General features: G+C 42.8%; 1 protein-coding gene across 3 annotated transcripts in view; it reads left to right on the top strand.

The window, feature by feature from the left end:
* The window catches only part of dgkg (diacylglycerol kinase, gamma), a 145,144-nt gene that overhangs the window by 85,486 nt on the left and 34,781 nt on the right, over positions 1–24,877 (top strand). For all 3 annotated transcript variants that reach the window (XM_065251459.2, XM_065251458.2, XM_065251460.2), the window contains one exon: positions 19,207–19,271. In XM_065251459.2, coding sequence (XP_065107531.1) covers positions 19,207–19,271 — 65 coding nt within the window. The remainder of the gene's footprint in view (positions 1–19,206; positions 19,272–24,877) is intronic.

Here is a 24,877-nt window from a genome sequence, read left to right as displayed (position 1 = left end):
CAATGTCAAGGTTTTGGGTTTGATTCCCAAGAAACACATTGATTTAATGCTTACATTGATTGCACTGTAAGCTGCTTTGGATAAAAGCATCTGCCAAATGCATTAGTAAAGTAAGTGTAGATGCAGCATGACAGTGCCATGCTAATTCATTTCAATTTGGATAGTTGCATTAGATTTCAGTTTGGTGGATATACAGTAAGTTTTGTAGGAGGCTATCAGTGTCCTTGCTTAGTGGCTAAAACCACGATGGCGTGGCGCGATGCTGGAGCGGAGGAACGGGGTGCTGGGAGTCCAGGAGGACAGGACAGATGGCTCTGCATTGGGAGCCAGTAACACCTGAGTAAAGCAGTGCTAGTGACTCATGCGCTGATGTAATCATTAGTAATGCTGTTTCAGCCTTTAACATTTTCCAGCCACTATCCATTAAGGTTGCCATGGTGTTTGTGCTTTCCAGGACAGTATTATCATCAGCACCAGGGTTATTTATTCATCATTTGTGACAGTAGCAGAGCTCATTTTTTGTTTAGGTAAGCTTATTACAAATTTGTGGACAGAGAAAAATTCCCTAGTGCATTTGGTGAGATTTGATCATAGTAAATGCTGAATAAATACATTCAAACTGTCAGTTCAAGCATATCCATCCATTTTGTTTCTGTTTTCCCATTTATTAGATGGTGCGACAACACAGAGGGCATGACCTGTGTAGCCTGCATGAGCACCAGTTATTTAGCAGTTGATGGATGCAATGGTGCCGTTTGTTGATCAATCAAGTACTGACATCGAACATGGCCTAAATGTTAAAGGGACACTCCACTTTTTTTGAAAATATGCTGATTTTCCAGCTTCAGTAGAGTAAGACATTTGATTTTTACCGTTTTGGAAACCATTCAGCTGATCTCTGGGTCTGGCGTTACCACTTTTAGCGTAGTTTAGTTCCCGACGGAAAATTTAAAAGTTCTGATTTTCTAAGCAGATATGACTAGGAACTATACTCTCATTCTGGCGTAATAATCAAGGACTTTGCTGCTGTAACATGGCTGCTGCAGGCGCAATGATATTATGCTGCCGAAAATAGTCCCCTTGGTTACTTTCAAATGTAGGGGACTATTTTCAGGCGCTGCGTAATATCATTGCGCCTTGATTATTATGCCAGAATGAGAGTATAGTTCCAAGCCATATCTGCCTAGAAAATCGCAACTTTTAAGTTAAAAAAAAAAAAAATATCGAAACTCTTTGGTTATTTTTGAGCGCGATGCTAATGGTCTAATCAGATTCAATGGATTGTGCTAAGTCATGCTAAAAGTGGTCGCCAGACCCGGAGATCAGCTGAATGGATTTCAAAACTGTACAAATCTAATGTTTAACTCTAGCGTAGCTGGAAAATACCGAGCCCCTAAGGTGACATTGGAGTAAAAAAAACGTCTCGGTCACGTATGTAACCCTCGTTCCCTGAAGGAAGGGAACGGAGACGTCACGTCGTGACCGACGAATTGGGAACCGCTCCGCGGGTGACCTATCTACTTCGAGAACTATAAGAAACGCCAATGAACTTGGCATGCAGGTATTTGCATAATGCCGGCGCCGCCCCGCCAGGTGCGTATATAAGCCGCAGGTGCACAATACCAAATTAGCTATATTATTGCTGAGAAGCCGAGCAGCAGTGCCCGGCCTGAAAACAGCAATGGAACAGCAAACTGTGGCGACGGGACGTGACGTCTCCGTTCCCTTCCTTCAGGGAACGAGGGTTACATACGTAACCGAGACGTTCCCTTTCAGTCGGTCACTACGACGTCACGTCGTGACCGACGAATTGGGAATCCCTACCAAAACGCCACTGCAGCTGAACCCTTCCAGTGTCTGTAAAAGCCCTCCGCCCTCCACGTAAGGGGCGGAACCTAAGGCGAAATGCAGAAGGCCGGTCACTACCTGTTCCTCAACCCACGATAGTGAAGCAGCGAACTGGGGAAGCGTCTAAACTGAGCGGAGCTAGAACACTGCGGAAGCCATCCCCTAAGAAGGTTGAATGGATGACATAAAAATATGAAACAACCGATAGGTTGCTCATAAAAAGTCTCTGAACAAAACATAGTATGCAGAGAGATGCAGAGCAGGCTCTGCTAAGGAAAACGTGGAGGATTAGTACCCCACGGAGTATACACACAAATGAACCCCACGTAGGGGACAAATGTGGACGCCTAGCCTACACAGGTTTACAGAGAATACATCAGTGATAGGTTGACAGCGGATGCTCCGCAACACCAGCTATCAGGGCGGTGGAGGAGAGCCAAAAACAGTTTTTTAGACGTTTTTGCCCCGATGGCCTTCCATATTGGTGCAGATGTGCAGCACCAAAATAGAGGCTCCAAGCCGACACACGAGCCGACCCTCGGCATTCTTAACTAGTTAGTAGAAAGAACCCGAGTGGAAACCGGTTCGACACGAACACTATAGAATCTTGTGAACGTATTAGGTGTCGCCCAGCCTGCAGCTCTACAAATATCTGTTAGCGAGGAACCGCGAGCCAGTGCCCAAGATGATGCCACACTGCGTGTAGAGTGGGCACGTAAATTAAACGGACAAGGCACATTCTGCTTTTGATATGCAAGGGCTATAGTATCCACAATCCAATGGGACATCCTCTGCTTGGTGACAGCTTTTCCTTTCTGCTGACCACCGTAACAAACAAAGAGCTGATCTGAGGTCCTAAAGCTTTGCGTCCTGTCTATATACACACGTAGTGCACGAACAGGGCATAACAAAGCCGTGGCTGGGTCTGCCTCCTCCAAAGGCAGCGCTTGGAGGTTCACCACTTGATCTCTGAAAGGAGTGGTGGGAACTTTGGGCACAAAGCCGGGCCGGGGTCTCAGTGTTACGCTGGATGCAGCCGGCCCGAACTGAAGGCACGATTCGTCGACCGAAAATGCATGAATATCCCCTATCCTCTTAACAGAAGCCAAAGCAAGGAGAGTTAATGTTTTCATAGTAAGAAATTTAACACTCACACTATGCAGAGGCTCAAATGGGGCTTCCTGGAGTGATTTCAGCACCAAGGACAGGTCCCAAGGAGGAATAGAGGGAGGACGCGAAGGATTCAGTCTTCGAGCGCCTCTGAGAAATCTAATGACCAGGTCGTGCTGACCCACTGTTCTACCGTTTACGGGTGAATGGTGAGCTGATATCGCAGCGATATCGACTTTAATAGTGGATGGTGACAGCCTATTCTCCAAACGGCGCTGGAGATATAAAAGCACAACACCAATCGGGCATTCTCGGGGGTTTTCACTTTGGGAAGAACACCAGTCGACAAACAGGTTCCATTTAAGCGCGTAAGCCTGTCTCGTAGACGGCGCTCGCGCTGCAGCAATAGTGTTAGATACCTCTTGCGGTAAATCACTCAAATCCTCCGTGCCCCGTCCAGAGACCACACATGGAGGTTCCACAGGTCGGGGCGCGGGTGCCATAATGTGCCCTCTTGTTGAGAAAGAAGGTCCTTCCTCAGGGGAATCTTCCAAGGAGGGGCTGTCGCGAGGAGAGAGAGTTCTGGAAACCAACTCCTGGTTGTCCAATACGGTGCCACCAACAGCACGCTCTCCTCGTCCTCCCGGATTTTGCATAGGGTTTGCGCAATGAGGCTCACCGGAGGGAACGCGTATTTGCGCATGTTTCGCGGCCAGCTGTGTGCCAATGCATCCACGCCGAGCGAGTCGTCGGCTAGTGAATAGAACAGGCGACAATGGGTCGTCTCTGGGGAAGCAAACAGATCTATCTGCGCTTTGCCGAAACGTCTCCAAATCTGCTGAACCGCAATGGGGTGGAGTCGCCATTCGCCGGGATGCGCAGCCCGAGAGAGCGCATCCGCCTCTACATTGAGCGTGCCCGGGATGTAAATGGCACGAAGAGACCTCAAATTCTTCTGACTCCAAGTGAGGAGATGACGGGCGAGATGCGACAGGTGACGTGAGCGTAAACCGCCTTGATGATTGATGTACGCCACGGTCGCAGTGTTGTCTGTGCGAACTAATACATCTTTGCCCTGTAACTCGTTGCTGAAACGGACGAGCGCAAGATATACAGCCCACATTTCTCGGCAATTTATGTGCCAATGCAGCTGGGGTGCCGTCCAGACCCCCGAAGCCGCAAGCCCATCGTACGTGGCCCCCCACCCCGTGTCCGAAGCATCTGTGCATACTATTGCATGCCTGGAGACCTGTCTCAGAGGCACACCGGCTCGGAGAAACGCACGGTCTGACCACGGAGTGAAAGTGCGACGACACGCAGGTGTAATGATAACACGGTGAATGCCGCGCAGCCACGCTCTCCTCGGGACTCGATCGTGAAGCCAATGCTGAAGCGGTCGCATATGGAGCAGTCCGAGCGGAGTTACAGCTGCGGCTGCTGCCATATGCCCCAAAAGCTTCTGAAATTGTCTCAGCGGGACCGCGCTCTTGCTCTTGAATGTATTCAGGCAAGTCAGAATCGACTGTACACGCGCTTCTGTTAGACGAGCTGTCAAATCGATCGAGTCCAGTTCCATACCGAGAAAAGAGATTCTCTGCACGGGGCAAAGCTTGCTCTTTTCCCAGTTGACCCGAAGACCCAAACGAGCGAGGTGTTTTAAAGTTAAATCTCTGTGATCGCACAGCGTCTGACGTGTTTGAGCTATTATTAGCCAATCGTCCAGATACGCGAGAATGCGCACACCTCTCTCTCTCTCAGGGGTTTTAAAGCCCCCTCCACTACTTTGGTGAATACACGGGGCGACAGAGAGAGCCCGAATGGGAGGACTTTGTACTGGTATGCTCGCCCCTCGAACGCAAAGCGGAGAAACGGCCTGTGCCGGGGGAGAATCGATACATGAAAGTACGCGTCCTTCAGGTCGATAGATGCGAACCAATCGTTTGGACGAATGCATGGAAATATGCGTTTGGGCGTCAGCATCTTGAACGGCATTCTGTGAAGTGCACGGTTCAGCGAACGCAGGTCCAGGATCGGTCGCAAGCCGCTGCTTTTCTTGGGTACAATAAAGTAAGGGCTGTAAAACCCCGACCTCATCTCGGCTGGAGGGACCGGCTGGATCGCGTCTTTCGCCAATAAGACAGCGATCTCCGCACGGAGGACGTGCGCATCGGCAGCTCTCACCGTAGTGAAACGAACGCCGGAGAATTTGGGGGGACGCCGGGCAAATTGGATCGCGTAGCCGAGACGAATCGTGCGTAAAAGCCAACGCGACGGGCTGGGAAGCTGTTCCCACGGCCCCAGACACCGTGCGAGAGGAACTAAAGGCACGATCGGTGTACCCGCGGCGGGCGCAACGGAGGTGATCGCCGGTGTGTGCGTATTGGCCGCACCGACAGTAGTGTTGTGCATGATAACACTCACCTGAGTCCGCTGCTGGGTGGGTGAGAAAGGGAGGCTCTGCTGAAGACACCTCACGCCACTCGATGCACCCTCTGGCGAAGGGGGAGGAAGACGATGGGTTATGAGCCCGTGATGGTCTTCTCTCCCCTGAGAAGTCAGAGAGCGCGATGGGGTTATGAGCCCGTGCGTTGCTCTCGAACTCCTCTGATGAGTCGGAGAACGAGGGGGGGTTATGAGCCCGCTCGTGTCTCCGGCGCTCATCTGAAGACCTAGAGATGGAAGTGGAATTCGCTCTTTTTGTGGAATTGTGGGTGCCGACTGAAAAGTCGGCGGAACAGAAAAATGAAACAAAAGATTCCCCAACCGGCCCTCCTCCGGTGGGGGGAGTGGTGCCTTCACCATTTCCCGAAGAGCGATCCCCTCCATCTCTAGGTCGCCCGTCTCAGGGCCGCTTCGATCTCCTCTTTCCACCCTTCGGAGCGGGCGGGGCGGGCTGCTGGCGACCGGTTCCTCGCTTCTTAGAAGAGCCCCGGGGAGGAACGGAGGCGGCCGCCGCAGGACGCCCTCGGCGAGGAGCAGGCTGAGGCGCCGACGTGGACGGGGCAGGCGCAGGACGCTTCCGACGCGGCATGATTTGAGCTATGGCCTCAGTCTGCTTCTTGGCCGCGGAGAATTGCTGGGCAAACTCCTCGACCGTCTCGCCGAACAGGCCGGTCTGGGAAACCGGAGCATTCAGGAGCCGGGTTTTATCAGCATCCTTCATGTCCGCCAGACACAGCCAGAGATGGCGTTCCTGGACTACCAGGGTAGACATCGCACGCCCGACGGCGCGTGCGGTGACCTTGGTCGCACGAAGCGCCAGATCAGTGGCCGCACGCAGTTCAGAGAACTCCGCCGAGTCGTGACCTCCCGCGTGCAGGTCCCTCAGAGCCTTAGCCTGATGAACCTGCAGCAATGCCATGGCATGCAGGGCTGAAGCTGCCTCCCCACAAGCTTTGTAAGCAGCACCGGTCAGCGCCGAAGACTGCTTACAAGCCCGTGAGGGGAGAGTAGGCTGGTCCCGCCAGGAGGAAGCGACACCGGCCGGACACAACTGCATCGCGACCGGCCGCTCCACTGACGGGATACCAGTATACCCCCTGGCATCTCCACCCTCGAGAGAGGTGAGGGGTGAAGGCTGAAACGGCCGGTTCCGGGCGGAAAACGGGGTTTTCCACGACCGCGTCAGCTCTTCATGCACCTCGGGGAAGAAGGGCACCGGGGGCGAGGACTGAGAAGCCCTGGCACCCCCGAAGTACCAATCATCGAGGCGGGACGGTTCAGGTGGGGGAGGTTCAGTCCACTCCAAGCCGACCGCCGCCCAAGCGAGCATGGCTGCCATCTCGGGGTCGAACGCAGGACCCGCAACCCGACCCGAAGGCGGGAGCGGATCTGGATCGACGTCCGAGGCTGACAACCCCCCCTCCGACGTTACGGTGGACATCGCGTCCGGTGGAGGCTCGACAGAGCGCGAGGACACCGTAGAACACGGGCCGCTCGTCTCCATCGGGACCTCCGCTGGCAACGGATCAGGGCGCTGGGAGCTGCTGGACGAACCAGCAGACCGACCCAGCACCGTTATACGGAGGTCATCCTTCGCAAGTTTGGTAGCTGCGCCCTTAGCAGCACCAGACTTGGAAGGCGGGTGCCGTTCCCGGAGAAACGACACCCGTCTCCGCAAATCCGCCATAGTCATGCCCTCACAAGTGGAGCATGAACTATCACGCAACGCTGCCTCTGCGTGCTGGAGCCCCAGACACGAAACACAGCGCTCGTGGCCATCCCGGGGAGCGATGAACACACCGCATCCAGAAACGGAACACGGGCGGAATGCCATCTTTAAAAAGACGCACCCGACCGTGACACGAATGAGTGACTGTCTTTAAAAAGACACAAAGCTCAAACGTGCTGCTCTTTTAGGGAAATCACTCTTTTTGTGCGAGCTGGTGAAACACATAGGGAGAGGCAAACGCACTCACTCAACTCAAGTCCTAAAAGAGACAGAGAGAGAGAGAGAGAGAAAGGGTGGAGAAAACACTGCGAGCCTCCGCTGAGGTGTCTTTGCCCAACCAACTTCAGCAAGCTGAGATCTTTTTCCTCCAAGAACAGGGATCTACGAAGATCAGTATACGCTTCTCGAGAGCAGATGTCTGCCGGCTTCGAAGCAAAAAGCTAATTTGGTATTGTGCACCTGCGGCTTATATACGCACCTGGCGGGGCGGCGCCGGCATTATGCAAATACCTGCATGCCAAGTTCATTGGCGTTTCTTATAGTTCTCGAAGTAGATAGGTCACCCGCGGAGCGGTTCCCAATTCGTCGGTCACGACGTGACGTCGTAGTGACCGACTGAAAGGGAATCTAAAGTTAGTTTCATGTGCTCACGTGAAACTATTGCGTGTCCACGTGAAACTTTTGCGTGCGCACATGAAACTTTTGCTTTCATGTGCGCACACGATAGTTTCACGTGCACGCGCGATAGTTTAACATGTGCATGCAAAAGTTTCAAATGTGTGCGCGATAGTTTCACGTTCGCACACGAAACTAAACGAGATAGTTTCACATGCGCACACAAAACTAAACTTCATTTAATTTTTTCTCCATGTCCCCTTAAGGGGTCCGTAGGAAAATGAGCATATTTTCAAAAAAAAAGTAGAGTGTCAATTTAACTCTTTCACCGCCAGCGTTTTAAAAAAAAGTTGCCAGCCAGCGCCAGCGTTTTTCATGATTTTCACCAAAGTTTAATGCCTTCCAGAAAATGTTCTTCTTTAAATATATAAACATACAATATACCAAATGAAAGAACAGACCCTCTGGTTTCCAAAAAAAAAAAACGTTTCATCCTACCTTCAGTGGTTCTTTTGTAATCAGCTTTTGAATATGGGTAGGTTTCTGCAAAAACACCACATTTTGAGCATAAAGCAGAGATAATTCCATTTTTGTGACGGACTTTTCATAGAGATCCCATTCAGAGTGATCTTTAAAACAGACACGGACATGCAGCAGCTTGCCATAGGGCAATACTTCCGGTTTTAAAAAGTTGCGGAAGGGCGCCACCTGGTGGATAATAGCGGTATTGCGGAAAGACGGAAAATCTCGTCATTGGCGGGGAAGCGTTTTCTCTTAATTGACGAGATATCTCGTCAATGGCGGGGAAAAAGTTAACTATAAACTGGTTCAGTATCTCCCAAGTCAACCAATGCCAAAGTTTGTCTAGTTACATGGGCCATTAGATGCCACAACTGCACCATGCATCTAGATTCTAAAAAGCATTTTAAATAAGCCATGTTTTTTGACCAAATATATTTTTTCCAACAATATTTCGTTAATTGTAAATAAGTTACTTCATGCACTTCCGGAGCTGCATGCCCTGACCAAGCCACTGCCAAATGGCATTTCTACTATTTCTTCAAGTAGGATAGGAATCCTTGCATTCTTCACACCAAACCAGACCAACTGATGTGTTGCTTTGCTTGGCACCGATAAGAATCTGATTTCTAAAACATTGTGCTGACTTAACATTGCGATCGTGTGTTCGCCCTGGAAAGAATCTCTCAGTGGGAATTGAAGACAGCAAGTACACCTCGTCAGCAGTCATTAAAGACACCTCGTCATGTTTATCTCCAGCACTACCATATCCCCAAGGCATGGCAGTTGAAACCTTACCACCTCCCTGGACATCAACAACCTATCTGCTTTAGCCTCTCACCCTCCCTAGAGACATGCTTGGAGAACTGCCCCGCTTCCATCATGTTCTCATTGGTGTGGTGTCATGCCACACCTTCATCTCCAATGACACAGTCAGTCCTGCCCTCAGACTGATTTCAGATCAGTGCTGGTTTTTGGCTTAATCTAAAGTCATGCAGTCTCTCTCATGTCTAAATAGTTGCAATAATAATTAAAGGTGCACTCTGTAATTTCTTTTCCACTTGAAAATTTTACATTAAAGAAAGAAATAATATAAAACGTTGAAAATGATGCACACAGACATGGGATGAAGAATAAGAGGTTACATTCCATGTTGCTGCAGGCAGCACCGCCGCTCCCATAACGCGCATCACGCGCTGTGCGTAGGGCACCAGGTCCTGAGAGGGCACCAAATAATAGCCTAATGAAAAAAAATTATAATGCTGATAGAATTTCATTAGCCTGTAGAAATATTATTTGGCACTTTTTATCCATGTATATGTTACAAAAAAGGGGGAACGAGATAATTTAATTGCTCTATTATAGAAAGTATGCCCCCCAGCCTTTGATGGTCCGTGCCGGTTGATCGCGCGGGCGCCTGACGAAGTTTGACAGAGACCGTTTCTCAATCTGAAGGCTGCAGCCTCCAGAGGTCGCATTACCAGGCTGCATACGTCATCAAAACGTTTTTATTTCGTAATATTAACAATTATAAAATTGACTATTATTCTTAGTTCATCGTAAATTGTTGTAATATGACTTGCTAATGTAATGTTCAGTTAACTGAAATAAATCAGGCTTGATGACGTATGCAGCCTGCATATGCGACATCGCGTAGGCTGCAGCCTTCGGATTGAGAAACGGCCAGACAGTAAACTATTGGAAATGGCCCCGAAAAGACAGCAGGAGTCATGATCGGAAAAAAGAGGAAACTGCGGGATGATGCCCGTGCATCACTTGCAGGTAAATCCATCATGTTTTATCATTCACTCCTAAATAAGGGAAATGCGCATGGGCTGCAGCTGCTGCTAATCGTAATGCGCCTCGAACTTGCTGTGCTGGGATTAATGTTAGCAAACTATGTTGTTATAATTTAAAACTTCAGTGCAAGCTAAATTGAGATTTTACTGTAAAACATTACCTATGCATATGCATTTTACAAATAACTGACGGCAGCTGTTACTTTCTTTACTACGTTTCTTTAGATATTGAGCAGTAGTTAATTTTGTGGTTTATTTTGACGTGATGCTGGTTAATACTTTCTCAGTATAAGTTAATGTTAGCAGTCAGTGCACATGGTAGGCTAACAATTCCTGACTGTTAAATATATAAAAATATAAAATGTCACCATGTATGATATGAAGCAAACATTACTGTGACACTTAGGTCTCTAAATCTTTGTTTTATTTAAGAATATTGAGCATTCTTGTTTACTTATTGGTGTTTATTTAATGTAATTTATTTAAAGTGACATTGTACTTGGGAAAAACATGTCTGGATAATTTTTTTATTTTATTTTGCTATTCTATTTAAGTTTGGTATTTTTTTTTCTATTTTGCTATTCTATAAAAGTTTGCACTTTCAAATGTGTAGTGTTTGTTGACTAAAGCTGTGAAGATTTTACTTTCTGCTATTAATTTTGGTAATAAAAAGTTAAACTTCCAAAAAAAAAAAAAAAATTCTCATGGTCGGGGGGCATTTTAAAGGAATTATGCTTAGGGCACCAAAATGGCTAGCAGCGGCACTGGCTGCAGGTCAACTGGGGGGCGATATTTTAAGATCACTTGACCTACTTTCATATTAGCCAAAAAAAAAGGGTGCAACGGTCTGAGTTTTTGGAGGGGTTATGGAACTAACATCCATTTAAGAGATTTATTCGATCTTTAAACCATATCTATGTGATAACAGTGTTTATTTTTGCCTGCGTGTGTGCATATGCATGTGTGTATTTGTGTGTTTGGAGGGCTATAGTCCTGGCACAGACTGAAGGTCAGGGGAAGTATCAGTGACAGGAAGTGTTTTGCTGCCAGAATCAGACCAGGTTACCACCATAATGAATGACCGTGCTGAGTGACACCTGGCCGGTCTTAAACATAGAAGGAAAGCAGCACACACCTCTTCATTCACATTTATAGATACACACATACAGCATTCGCATGGTTCACTCGTGCACTTGCGTGGACTTTCGCACAAATGCACAATGAGCCTCATGTTGAGTCCTGTGTGCACCTGCTCATAGCAGAGCTGACAGGAGCACAGATGGGCGCTGACTTAGTCGCACGCTACGCTAACCCTGTGTGGATGCACACAGTAACAGAGGCCTGAATATCACCTCACTTAATATTCCTCACCTATTTACCCCATTGATAGACAGTTTCTCAGGAGGACTGTGTTGTGGTAATTGTGAGAACCAAATGAATTCCTACTCCACAGATTTTGATTTATGGATTTAATCAAAGCAGGGCATTTAACTATACATATTTTATTAATACATGCATTTCCTGAAAATCAAAACTGTGACCTTGGTGTCTTTAAAGCCTTGCGTTACCAGTTGAGCTACAAAAGGTACAAAAAGTTGTCACTGGGGCTTTGACACTTTTGTTTGGTACTTCATGTCTCTATGTCTGTACCTAAATGGTACATATTAAGACCTTCTTAAAAGGTACCATCCCAGTGACAACTTTTGTACCTTTTTATCTAATGGCGTTTTTCCATTGCATAGTACCTCACGGTTTGGTTTGGGTCAGGTCGGGTCGGGTCAGCCTCACTTTGGCTTGGTTAGCTTTTCCATCGAGTTTACTAACACTTCAGAGTGGGAGGGATTATAGGCGTGTCGTTATATTAGCGCTGTCTACTGTTGTGACATCAAGTGAGAGCGTCGTTGTACATTCCCATACATTCATTTATTTCTCAGTCCGCCCCAAAATTAAAATTGACCACCACAAAGAGATTTTTGCACATCACGTGTATCACTACCTCTGTCTTACATGACAGTTTCTGTACAAACACTGGTGGCCTCAGTCGACGTGCTCCGCTGAGCTTCATTTAAGTTGCATTTAAGCATATATGCGGACATGCGCGTCGCAACTGTGCCGCTACAAACTGCAAGTCTGGAAAAAAACTGTTAAGGTGTTCCTGATTCTCAACCTGTGGATGTTTTTAATTGCTAAAACTGAGTTTGGGAACTTAGAGCAAAGCACGGAAGACAACAGGTTTACTCGAGACAGCGCAGGCTAGCATAAAGGTAAAGTTCATCTTTTACATTGTAGGTGTGACGCTGGTAGTGACGATTCTCTTAGACCAATCAGTGATCTACAGTGTTTTCGCATCACGTTTTGGTAATAGCTCGGACCAAGGTGGTACTAAAAAAAGTATCGGGTACGACGTACTGCACCCAGTGGAAAAGCCCCCAAATGTAAGCTGACCCGACCTGACCAAACCAACCCGTGGTGTTCTATGCAATGGAAGAGCACCATAAAAGTGCATGTATGTATACTGTATGTGGGGTACGTTTATATCAAAACAATGTACTTAAAAGTTTTCCTTTGCATTTTTCACATGATGACAATGTTGTCATAACAATACCTGTTCGGACAAATCTACAAAAAAATGTTTGCTGGCGATGTAGTTGGTGATGTCACACATTGTCTGAACATACTGTATAATATGCATGAGCATGATGTCTCTCAGATTCAACAAATTTGTGTTTTTTGTGGTTTACACAGATAGTTCAAAAACTTTCACCAACTTTCAAAAGTTTGCATTCTCAGTCCCCCAAATTGCTGTTGGGGTGTAAATTAGTTGCTAAAACATATAAGGTAAAAGAAGCTTAAACTGTGTCATGTAAATGGCCCCTAAGATTATGTACAACCTTTAGCCTGGTAGCGAAGAAGAAATAATGCCAAGGACAGTTAAGTCCACAGTGCCATGCCATAGAAACGGGGATATGTCTTAGTGGAGGACATGGCGTTCCCCCTGTTCTCCCAAAGTGCACGATTTGGGATTAATCATAACATAATGACCAAGAGGATTTTTTGTATCTGTTTAGCTAAACTGTTTGATAATTTAATAAGAAACTAAACAGAAGGTTATGGTGATGTTCTGATGCAGATCTCAGTGTTAGATATTGAATTTGTTTGTTCTTTGAGGGTTGTTTGTTATTTGTTATATTTTAAAAAGCAGATTTAATGCCTCAACCATAAAAGGACAAAAGCAGTGTATTTTGAGGAGGCTTGGAATAGTTCTGTGTTTTTTTAGCTCTGTATGGTGCTTGTTTTGTCTCATGGTATTTACCGCCGTCATTGCTCATCCTTTACGTTGTCTTCCTGATGTACAGCGTGTCCTGTTCTTTACAAATTTCACACATTGCAATTTGTGAACCACCTGCAAAGAACTTCTCATCATCTAAAAATAGAGAAAAATGTCACATTGTCTGTATTTATACTTCGCGATAAAATGCTTGTATCTGGATGTTGTCCATACAGATATTTAAAAGACTTGTGGTCACAGACTAGTGCTTTGTGTGATCTTGTCTTATTCAGAAAAGGTTGAGGTGAGTAACTCCCAATCTGCCATCTACCCTTTGCCAGTTTGGTCTCCCCAATCACACAGATGACAAAATATGTGTAAGTCTAAAAAAAAACAAGTAGTCTAGTGATTTACTTTTCTTCTAAAAAAGTGGAAATGTTACCTTGATATCTTTATTATTGACTGAGTAAGGCCATGCGATTAAATTCAATGATTAAAATTAAACTTTGTTGCTACCTTAGGCCTACCTTAAAAGCACTGTTAAGGGGCTGGACAGACCAAAACTTTTAAACGCGGCTGAAAACGCCTTGAGGACGCCGAATGCCAGCTGTTTTTCAGCTGATTGCCAGCTTTCTTCAGCTGAGCGCTTTGGTGGCTGTGATACTTCAGCTGCGACCCGGTTGGTTGCTGTGGTAATGTCCCGCCCCTCCTCCACTGTAATTGGGCGGCCATGTGAGAACTGACATTGACGAGCGGAGCTTTTCTCCAAAAGTTGAATCTCTTTCAACTCTCGACGCTCAGAGCCGAGCGCGGAAAAACCGCCGAGCGCCGGTTTTCAGCGCAGAAAAAACCCGCTAGCTGCTGGCTTATTTGAAAACGCAGAGCTTCCATTGGAAACAATTGAAAACATGCACCGGCCGCGGGCGTAAAAGTTTTGGTGTACACAACCCCTAAGTCCAAGTATCGTTCATTTTTTACACGTTTGTGAGGGTCCACTTACAAGGTGCGTGATCCAATTTGCATCATCAGAAGAGTGAACGTGTACTCTATGTATTTTTTTAACCCACGTTCATTGTACTCGAAGGTTGCACAGGCCCTACCGAAGAATGTAGTATGTAGCACAGAAGATGCATTGCAATTACATCGAACGTCTGCGTACACGTACGAATCAAATAAACAATACTTTGCAAGGCTGTACGTTTGACTGTGCACGTATGTTTGCATACACGTAAAAAACTGAATATACTCTGCGCTTAGATGTGTAAGTGTCTTCAGAATAAATAAAAGTAGCCTAAATCTAAATGCCCCCCCCCCCCCCACACACACACACACACACACACACATACACTTCCTATATCCCCTCCCATGTGACTGCTATGGCACCTGCAAGCACGGGCAGGAAGCCAACACAGGTGCTAACGGAGCATCGTCCGCTCGCGGCTCCATCAACGTGCCAGCAGCTATCATACCCTGAGAATCTCACCCTCGCACGCTTCCTCCCTGTCTGAGCCCGTGATACGGTGAGCACTGCAGCATGCCGACACCCATCGCTGCATTAGCACAGAGAAACTTAGAGACAGGTGTTACGTGCATGTATTGGGGTCTGGTCCTGGTGAAGGATGTGGTGTCTTTGAGCTCTGCTGTCTTTTGCGTGCGTAAATATAGAAATAAGCAGTTGCGGCTGCAGACCTGATTCATCAGTTAGCTTTACTGTTGTCACACTGTTGCTTTGATTTTAATCAAGGCTGCTTTACTGACAGTGCAATCTGCTATGGGCTGGCGGCGCAAAGGCAAAAAAACTGATTTTTTAAATGAAGCTCACACATCAAGTAAATATGGTTTACTTTTTACAGCTTTTTGTATCACACTCTTACAAATAAGAACATGTAGGGTTCTTCACAGTGATGCCATAGAAGAACCATTTTTGGATCTCCAAAGAACTTTTTCAGATAAAGACGTGTATTTGAAAAACGACACTAATTCCCTAAAAATTCCCACAATGGAACGTAAAAACTAGTGAGCATTAATGGTCCGTACGTTCCCTTGCCAGAAATCACAAGAGCCAACTCAATTAACATGACAGAACTTTAGTTTAAATATAAACACGCATTGCTATTCAGGAAACGACCACAATCCGGTTAATATTTAAATGTAATATTTCTCCAAATTTATACACTGATATGTAAGAGAATAATGAAAGTGTTTTTCATAATATATTTTAACAAATGTTTAAAAATTAAATCAGAGAGATGTTGGTTTTGCAGGTTGTTGTTGATGAATAATAGCTGTGAATGATCACAACATGCTTAAAGAGCAACTAGGGTTTTTTTTGTGTATTTGGTATAATAAAATGTGTTTCCGTGGTTTATGGTTAAAAAACTAATTTTTTTCTACATATCGTAAATTTTTTAGTAGCTCTAGATTTCCCTCTCTTCCTCAAACGCACTGATTTTGTACAAAACTCATCGATCTGAAAAGCACTGTGTCCCTGATTGGCCAGCTAATCTGTACGTTGTGATTGGCTTGAATACCTCTGACGTCAGCCGGAAATGTGATTCTCCTTACCATGTTTGAAAGATTCAATGCTAACAGGAGTTAACTTACAGGCTGTGAGTCAAAGCGGGAGGAATTATGATAATGTCGGTCTTTACTACATCACCAATCCCAGGAAGTAAACTGTTGCCTACAATCCGTGTGTTTGTTCTAGTCCAAGTAAAGAGATTTACATTGGAGACGATAACTCGTGCCATCGTTAACTTTGGGTTTGTACCTTTTGCATATCGTTAACATGTACAAATACACACTTAGACAGTAAAGGAAATGTAAAATCGTGAATCGGACAATAGGTGCTCTTTAAGCAGTCATGTCACAGGAAAAGTGAGCTTATTTGTGTCTCAATGTAAAATGAGCTACAGTCCTTCCCAATGCTTGAATCCTTGTACATGATATACTGATTCACGACCTCGGGAGCTTATTGAGACACCCAAAGATGGAAATTTGTTAAAAATGTGATGTTACTGTATGCACATGCGTATTCATGTTCAAACATTGTGTGACATCGCCATTTACTGGCCTGGCTTGCATAATATAGCTTTTTTAATCATTTTTGCAGATTCCTGTAAGCAGGGATCATTTTAAGGTTGTTGTTTGTGCGAAAAGCACACAGGAATAACTTCTTTAAAAATAATTTTGTCGTTTTTAATACATCAGTACAGTATAAGCATAACCTTATTTTGCTTACTTTATTCATCATAACTATGGACAGTAGAGACATTTGGATGTGTGTACAAGCAGGTTTGCCATCTGCCCCACTTCTTTCTCCCACCCTACCCCTAAATATTCCCCTTGCTCTAGCATAACACCTCTCCTCCATTGGGAGTCCAGTGGTGTTATAAGCATTGTGTGCCATCCTATTAATTATGGATGGCATCATGCATTACCTCTGCTCTTTTCAAATGTGTCGAAATATTGATTTTTCTTGGCATATGGTTTGTAACCCATGCGACTTAAGGCATGTTTCATTCAGTTAATATGTACCCTCATGTTTAAAACATTAATAAGGTACTAAATAATAAATAAATGTATTGCTGATGCATTACATAACTAATTTTTAAATGTGTTAATTAAGAAACTACATTATAAAGAAACTACTGTTGTGCTAACAACTCGTGCTGATAGTAAGCATTGTCTCGGGGTGCAAAAATAAATTACAATGGTAAATTACTTATTTACAAGGTTTTTTTAACAAATTTACAAGTTTTTTAACAAATTTACAAGTTTTCTAATAAATGTACAAGTTTTTAAACAAATTTACAATGAGTGAATAAATGTACAAGTTTTTTTAACAAATTTACAATGAGTGAACAAATTTACTAGTTTTTTTAACAAATTTACAATGAGCGAACAAAATTACAAGTTTTAAAACAAATTTACGTTTTTTACGGAAAGGATAGGTACAATACGTTAATGTCACGCATCCGAGCCTCCGGTGGGAAGAAACCCAGAAGTATAAAATCCTAATCTTTAAAAAAAATTTCAGACCATATCATCGAACAAGTTAACGCACCCTCTGAAGTGTCCTCCTGGGTTGGAGCTCACAGCACCATGTAAACAAACTCGTCACGCTGCCCCGTTTCAGTCTATGTAACCCCGGAAGCGAACGAACAATGCAGTCCTGATTAAAAAGTTTGGAGCCCCCTCTCCTGTTGTCTGTAATATAATGAGAAAGCCAGTGAATTATTTTGATAACTGCCATCCAAAACCTGTGCAACTTGGAAAGCTAGTGTTAGCTCACTAAAACTATTTTACTTATCTGAAAATAAGGTCCAATATCCCTTTGAGTCACTCGGGAATCGATGAGTTATATATTATCAGTCTCTTTCCGTTAATAGAATGTACAGCCTAATACACAACATCGCATTCGCAACTCTCATGAGATTCACGGTGATACTTCTGGGTTTCTTCCCACCGGAGGCTCAGCGTATTGTACCTACCCTTTCCGTAAAAACGTAAATTTGTTTTAAAACTTGTAATTTTCTTTGCTCATTGTAAATTTGTTTAAACACTTGTAAATTTGTTCACTCATTGTAAATTTGTTTAAAAACTTGTACTTTTGTTCGCTCATTGTAAATTTGTTAAAAAACTTGTAAATTTGTTCACTCATTGTAAATTTGTTTAAAAACTTGTACTTTTGTTCGCTCATTGTAAATTTGTTAAAAACTTGTACTTTTGTTCGCTCATTGTAAATTTGTTAAAAAACTTGTAAATTTGTTCACTCATTGTAAATTTGTTAAAAAACTTGTAAATTTGTTCACTCATTGTAAATTTGTTCACTCATTGTAAACCTGTTAAAAAACTTGTACATTTGTTTTTAATCTTGTAAATAAGTAATTTACCATTGTAATTTATTTTTGCCTTTCCAGGCCACGGCAATTTCTCCTGGAATAAATTTATTCAAGGCGCTTTAGCAAAGTTATCAGCTGACAAAAGTAAACTCTCAAAACAAATGTGTTAAAACAACACATGTTAACACATTTAATGTGTTGTTCTTAACTAGACACATGTTTTTGGAACAACACACTCTGTGTTGTTTTAACACATCTTGTGTTGTCCATTTTATTTATTTGAACACAAAATCAACACGAAAGAAACATTATGTGTTAAATAGGATAACACAAAACAAACTTAGAGTAACTTGTATCAGCTTCCCTGAATATATGAAACAGTCTGGATTTGGCAGAAAATCCTTGGAATTGGAACTTTTGGAGTAACAGTTTTTTATTTGTGTGATTAAATGCACACGGATAATGTATGTTGTGTATGCTTTTTGCCATTGCTTTGTCACTTAAATTAGGTTTTTCATTTTGCCTTCCTCCTCTCATCTTTCATTCCTGGAAAACCTTTTTCCTGCTGATTCCTTCATTTGTTCATCCAGCTTTATTGCATTTTTGTTTTTAGGAACTCCAGGACCCCATTCTCCCATGACATATGTACTGATGTTTAATGATGTCAAAACAGTGGACTATTAATACCTGAGCATCTCTTGTTTTGTTAATGTTGGCTATATATATTGCACAAGAGAAAATTCCCCCAGCACTGATTCATAATGAAGCCGTCCTCTCAATGGGTCACGGTGGAATTAGAAGCAATTGCTCAAAGTTAAGCAGCATTAACTGGACTTTCTGTGCAGTATCATCCAGGTCATGTCTGAACGGCATTGTGGTTTAACCCAAGGCTATCGTTACTTTCACCACACTTGAATTAGGATTGGTGCTTTAGCCCTGCAACAAAACTGTAGCTGCATAAGCCAGAGACTTAATACTATTTGTATGTTAAGTAACGTGAAAAGGTAAACATGTGTTTTTTGTTTTCTGTAGGACGCATCCATCGCGCATCGCTTTCACTTGATGAGAGAGAAACATCCTGAGAAGTTTAACAGCAGGTAAGAGAACATTCATGTTTTTAAATGAGCATATATGGAGAGAAAGTGAACAGAAATGTTAATAAAACAATTAACATTATCATACACACAATTAATGGCACAGAATAATTTTGCAAAAACCTCCGATATATTCACTAGCCACCTGTAGTTAGTTAGTAAATGTCAAGTGCTTATTTCCCAGTATCATGCATATTTAAATTAAGTCATTGCTATTTATTTCTTTGTAAATTAGGCTTGTTATAGATTTAATCACCTGTTGCAAATAAGGTGATCAAATGATGAAGAATGTTATAATTGGATATATTTCCAGACACACCGTGTAGTCCAGTACCATTTTTAAACAGGGTACCCGCGGAGTCTTAAAAGTCTTGAAAAAGTATTGAATTTCATTTTACCATATTAAGGCCTTAAAAGGTATTGAATTTCACCTCAAAGTCTTGAATTTTTCACGGAGGTCTTAATTTTTCAAATGATCAATAGATTTACATGCTGTTAATTCAGACACAAAGCTCGCGTACACAAAAACCACGCGCGAGTGATAGATACGAGCGCAGAACACTATCCATGTTCGTAAAAGCATCTTAGCGAGCGCGCAGAACACTATTCGCTCGCGGGAAAGCATTCACAATTCCCGCGTGTTCACAGAACACTATTTGCGCGCAGGAAAACGTCCTCCCGAGAGCGCACCTCTGTTCAAAGCGCAGAAATGCAGTCACGCGAGCAAAGTTAAAAGTTAAGTAAAAAGGCTGAGATGATAAAGTAACGGCTGGGATGAGCGCCCGCTCGACTCTCTCTATGCGCTCGCAGCTGCACAACACGCACTTGCTCGATCAAGTTGACTTTGGGACTGTGGGGGCGGGACAATGACGGGTGTCCAAGCACCTGTGATCGGTTGTATGATTTAATCAGTGATACACATAATCTGCTGTTCCACAATCCGTCTCTATTAAATCTAGGTAGAGAAGACACGTTTTAATATGATCATTATGTCGGAGAAGGTAATTTACATGTTAAACAATAGTATTGTGTGATCCATGCAATAATAAGCTGCAAACAATAACGCAAATTTGAAAGCTATTATATATTTAGTTTACTGTTTAATGAGATAATATCATCTTGCAATATATACTATAGGCTACATATTTACATTGTCACACTAAGTTAGCATTAGAAAACTTTAGTATGGTCCTGTATAAAGATTAACAGAAAAGATATATATCTATATAATATATGAGCTTGTGTCCAGTTTTTTGTTTGGTGCAGTGAACAGATCTCTTGTCTTTTTAGGGTCAAAATAGCGTTACATTTTAATTTGTTGTTGTGTTTGAGGTTTCTTTTGTTTCATTTCCCATAATATGGTTAATTTTGTTTGTCAGTATTGTTCTGGTTCAGAGCATTACTGATGAGTGGTATTAGATGTTGTTATTATCTTAACTATATTAAACAGCAAAAAAAAATGAATACATTAAAATTTGTGTTATCGTTTGGTTTGCAGCTTATTTCATGGATCAAACAAGACTATTGTTTTAACATAAATTACCTTCTCCAACATAATGGTCATATTAAAACGTGGCGGGCTGCACAAGATAAAGAGGAGGGCCGCATGTGGCCCCTGGCCCTCCAGTTACCCATCCCTGATTTAGGGATTTTCAAATTGACAATAAAAAGACATTTAAATCTATTAAATCTATTTGATTGTTGGTTTTGATTGTTGGGTAAAGATAAGGTTTAGGCCGTTTGGGCCTTGGACTCAGCCTTTCAGAGGCATGTTGTCATGAATGTTCAAACACTTGTAAATAGTAATTATTTGAGGTATATTACATTATTTAAAATGATTTATTCTACCCGAATGGGTGCGATGTAGGTATTAAATTAAATTTGAAGTGGTATTAAAAAGGTCTTAAAAAGCCTTGAATTTAGGGTTGACAATCCTGGGGGTACCCTGTTAAAGAGCTGAAATGCCACGAATAGTTTCCTTGTACTCAAATCTACCATGCAAGATGCAAGTCTCCTCTATAAAACGTCAAATGATATCATTATTTTAAAATCTGACTCATCCGGTCTAAACAAACTTTGTTCAAACACAATTTGATGTCATTTCGAATGTACTTTCTACCATATGGCCTTCATAACGAGTCTTCCATTCAGTCAAGGAACACCTGATGAATCACCATTCTGTCTTATTTGTCTTTTAAAGCTGCCTGGGCCAATGTCAGGCATACAATGTTGGCTTGCTTTCCATTTCTTTGATAGCTGGAGTACAGTTGGTTTGAATAGAGCTTTTTTATTCAATGTTACGGCATCCACACGGAGATACGTTTAGCTGTATGTGTAAACATTTTGTACAGTACACTCTAAAAATGGCTGGGTTTTTTGTACCCATAATGGGTAAATATTGGACAGGACACACCGTTGGATTAAAATTTACACAATGCTGGGTTGTTTTAACCCAACTGCTGGGTTATTATACCCCATGGTTGCATAACAACAACCCAATATTGGGTCATTTTTAACCCAGCATGTATTCTGTCCAATATTAACCCATTATGGGTCAAAAGAACCCAGCCATTTTTAGAGTGTATCTGCATTTTGGGAGCCTGAAACCGCTTTTTTTTACTTGGGTCACGTAGTGAACAAATCCAAAAATGAAACCTTTGCAGTTTCGTGTGTACAGCAAATCTGTATATTTTGTGAGAAAAAAAAGTGTCATCAACCCACGTCTTGACCCTAGTCAGACACCACTACGTCATGTAACAACAACAACAATGGCGAACTACATGCTTGTGTACATGCTGCAGAAGGTAGGGAGCCTATTAGCTTTTCTAAAGCAAAATCTTCTGCTCCTTTGCTACTACGGTGAGCAAAAAATGATTATGGACAATAACAACGTTTATGCACATGCTGCAAGTCATCTTCTCTGTTTTTAGTGCATCCCTATGCCAGAATTACAGCACCACATACTGGTCTGTCATGTATACTACATAGATTTGAGCCGATTTCGATGGTTTGGATAAGATTGGATAGGGAAAGGTCTCGCTTCGTGTGGGTGTGGCCAGACCGTGTGTCATGTATCCTTAACTCTTTCCCCGCCATTGACGAGTTATCTCGTCGATCAAGAGAAAACATTTGCATAAAAAAAATTCCTGATGAATTTGTATGTTAATTTGCAATACCGCGATTATCCACTAGACTTACCCAATTTATAAACAACTGAAGCAAAAGGTTATTTACTCATTTTAAACTCTGTGTATGTTTTGATAATCATTCTAAATCTGATCTCTAACAAAATTCCTTCACAAAAATGCCATTATTTCCGCTTTTTTATTATTTTTGCTAAAAGATTTGTATTTTTAAAGAAAATTACCCATATTTAAGAGTTTATAAGCAGAGAAAAAAATATAGCTAGAATGAAAGCACCCCCCCCCCCCCCCGTTTTTTTTAGTTTGTTTGTTTGTTTGTTGTTTCTTTGAACGCAGAGGGCCTGTGCTTTCATTTGATATATTTGTATGTTTATATATTTTTAGAAGAACATTTTCCTGGAAGGCATTTTGTGAAACTTCTGTGAAAATTACAAAAAATAATGCTGGAGGGCAACTTTTCAAAACATGGCTGGCGGGGGATGAGTTAACAGAAAATCATTGAGAGGTAGTCAATTTTTTTAAATGCTTCTGTTATTTTCACTCACTTATTTAAAGTGAAAAGGATGTGCCAGGTAAATCGGATTAGGATGCATCTGCGTGGTGGTGTATCTGTAGATGCGTCAGCATGAGATGGGCAGTCAGTCACTCATCATTGCTGTTAGACATTTGTAGTTCAGAATATGCCTGCATAAGTCTTTCCACAATAAAACTGACTCTAGAACAGCATTTTCGATGTTTTATGATATGATGTTTTATCTTAAGAAAGAGTCGCTCTGAGCCCCTGGTGCACTTTACAGTAGCCCATTCCCAACTGTCTTTGATGTGGATCTCTTTCAAGTCAGTTGAACTGCCCATTGCTTGATGGCTCTATTGAGAAATGCTGTAAAAAGCCTGTGTAGCCTTTGGCCGCAAAGCTTTTTTAAAAAGGGGACCTTTTTGTTAAAGACTCCAGGCATTTTACATTTACAATGTCATGCCGTTCATTTTCTCACCCAGGCATCTACATAAAACAGTGTGTATATTATTCGTATAATTGAAAAGTGTACAATTATAATATAACAGTGTGTAAAGGTTTTTTGATATTTATTATAATTTTTGTATTGTTTGCATCAATCAGTGTCGGTATCTGCTTTGGGACAATTTTCGTTAGTTAAGCAAAACGCTACACTTCAGTACAATATCTCTTCTGCTTGTGTCTTATTACTTATGAACTTGTTTTTAGATCTTTGTATAAAAATAACAATATCCCACATACTTAAGCATGCTGTTGTACTGAATAACAGCACAGCTGTAATGACCGTTGGCACCCAAGAGCTACAAATCAGTGCAGTAACACATTTGCTCATGTGATATTATTTAAGTAAAAATAATAATGCTAATAGTTTGTCCATAAAAAATAATCCCTAAAACAGGTTCGTCTGGTCTATTGCATAATCTATGCCCTCAGGAGTGTTTTTAAAGAGTCAGCAGTAAGTAGGTCATATAATTCTGGTGTGACAGAGAATGGGTCGTCTAAAACGAATGGATACTGGGGTTACATAAAATAGATGACATCCACCCTCGCACTGTTTACCATGCTAGAAAGAAACTGTCACGGCAGCACTGCTTTTTAATGACTTATAAAAAAAACATTAATGACTCATACACATTCTGAATTATGGAACCTGCTTGGCTGAAATAACTAGTTAATGTTTCAGTTGTTCATAACTCATGCACCTCGATTTCCACACCACGTTGTTGCAACTGTTGCAATATGATGCCATATTGGGCAAACAGCCACGTCTGTGGTTTTCCCTCAGTGCTGTGTTTCTAGTCTTAAATGTACAGTCCACTGTGACTTGTTTGTGTTTAAATAATTGCCGGACAGAGAGCCAAAATAAGAATAATGGGATTATGTTCTCATCCCGTTCAATGTTTAATCCCAGAGTGAGTCATTCAATAACACAATATAAACACCGCCAAAGCAAAAGTTTCATCTGCTTTGCCTCGTTCACCTGATTTAGGATACCTAGGCAGTGCATCTGTCAGTCTGTTGGGTTTTAATGAGGGCCATGCTCAGTATTTTAGGATTTGAGGAAGCATTTTGTGTTGCAGTATGCTGCCAAATGCTACGTAAAAATGGTTGCTATGGAGTTGTGCGATTTATCCTCCATGTGTGTGTGTGTTTGAATAAAGCTAGTGTTTATCTGACATCCATCCATCTGTTAGATTTTGCTTCATTGAATTTTCCCTTAACCGGCATTCTATAGATTAGACATAAATAACATAATCGTTTGTTTAAGCAAGCTAATAATGCAATTTTTTATAGCAGGCCATCGTGAGTGAGTTTACTGTACGTGTGGATGTGTTTGCATCCACACACTACATTAGAACATGAGTGTGTGTGTGATACATCAGTGGTTGCTTATGATCTGCATGGCAGGGCATCAGGAGTCTGTCTGCTGGGAACCCGCAGCCCAGGTGCTA

The sequence above is a fragment of the Paramisgurnus dabryanus genome, chromosome 15 (assembly GCF_030506205.2).
Source record: "Paramisgurnus dabryanus chromosome 15, PD_genome_1.1, whole genome shotgun sequence".
NCBI lineage: Eukaryota > Metazoa > Chordata > Actinopteri > Cypriniformes > Cobitidae > Paramisgurnus > Paramisgurnus dabryanus.
This window is presented reverse-complemented; position numbering and strand designations above follow the sequence as displayed.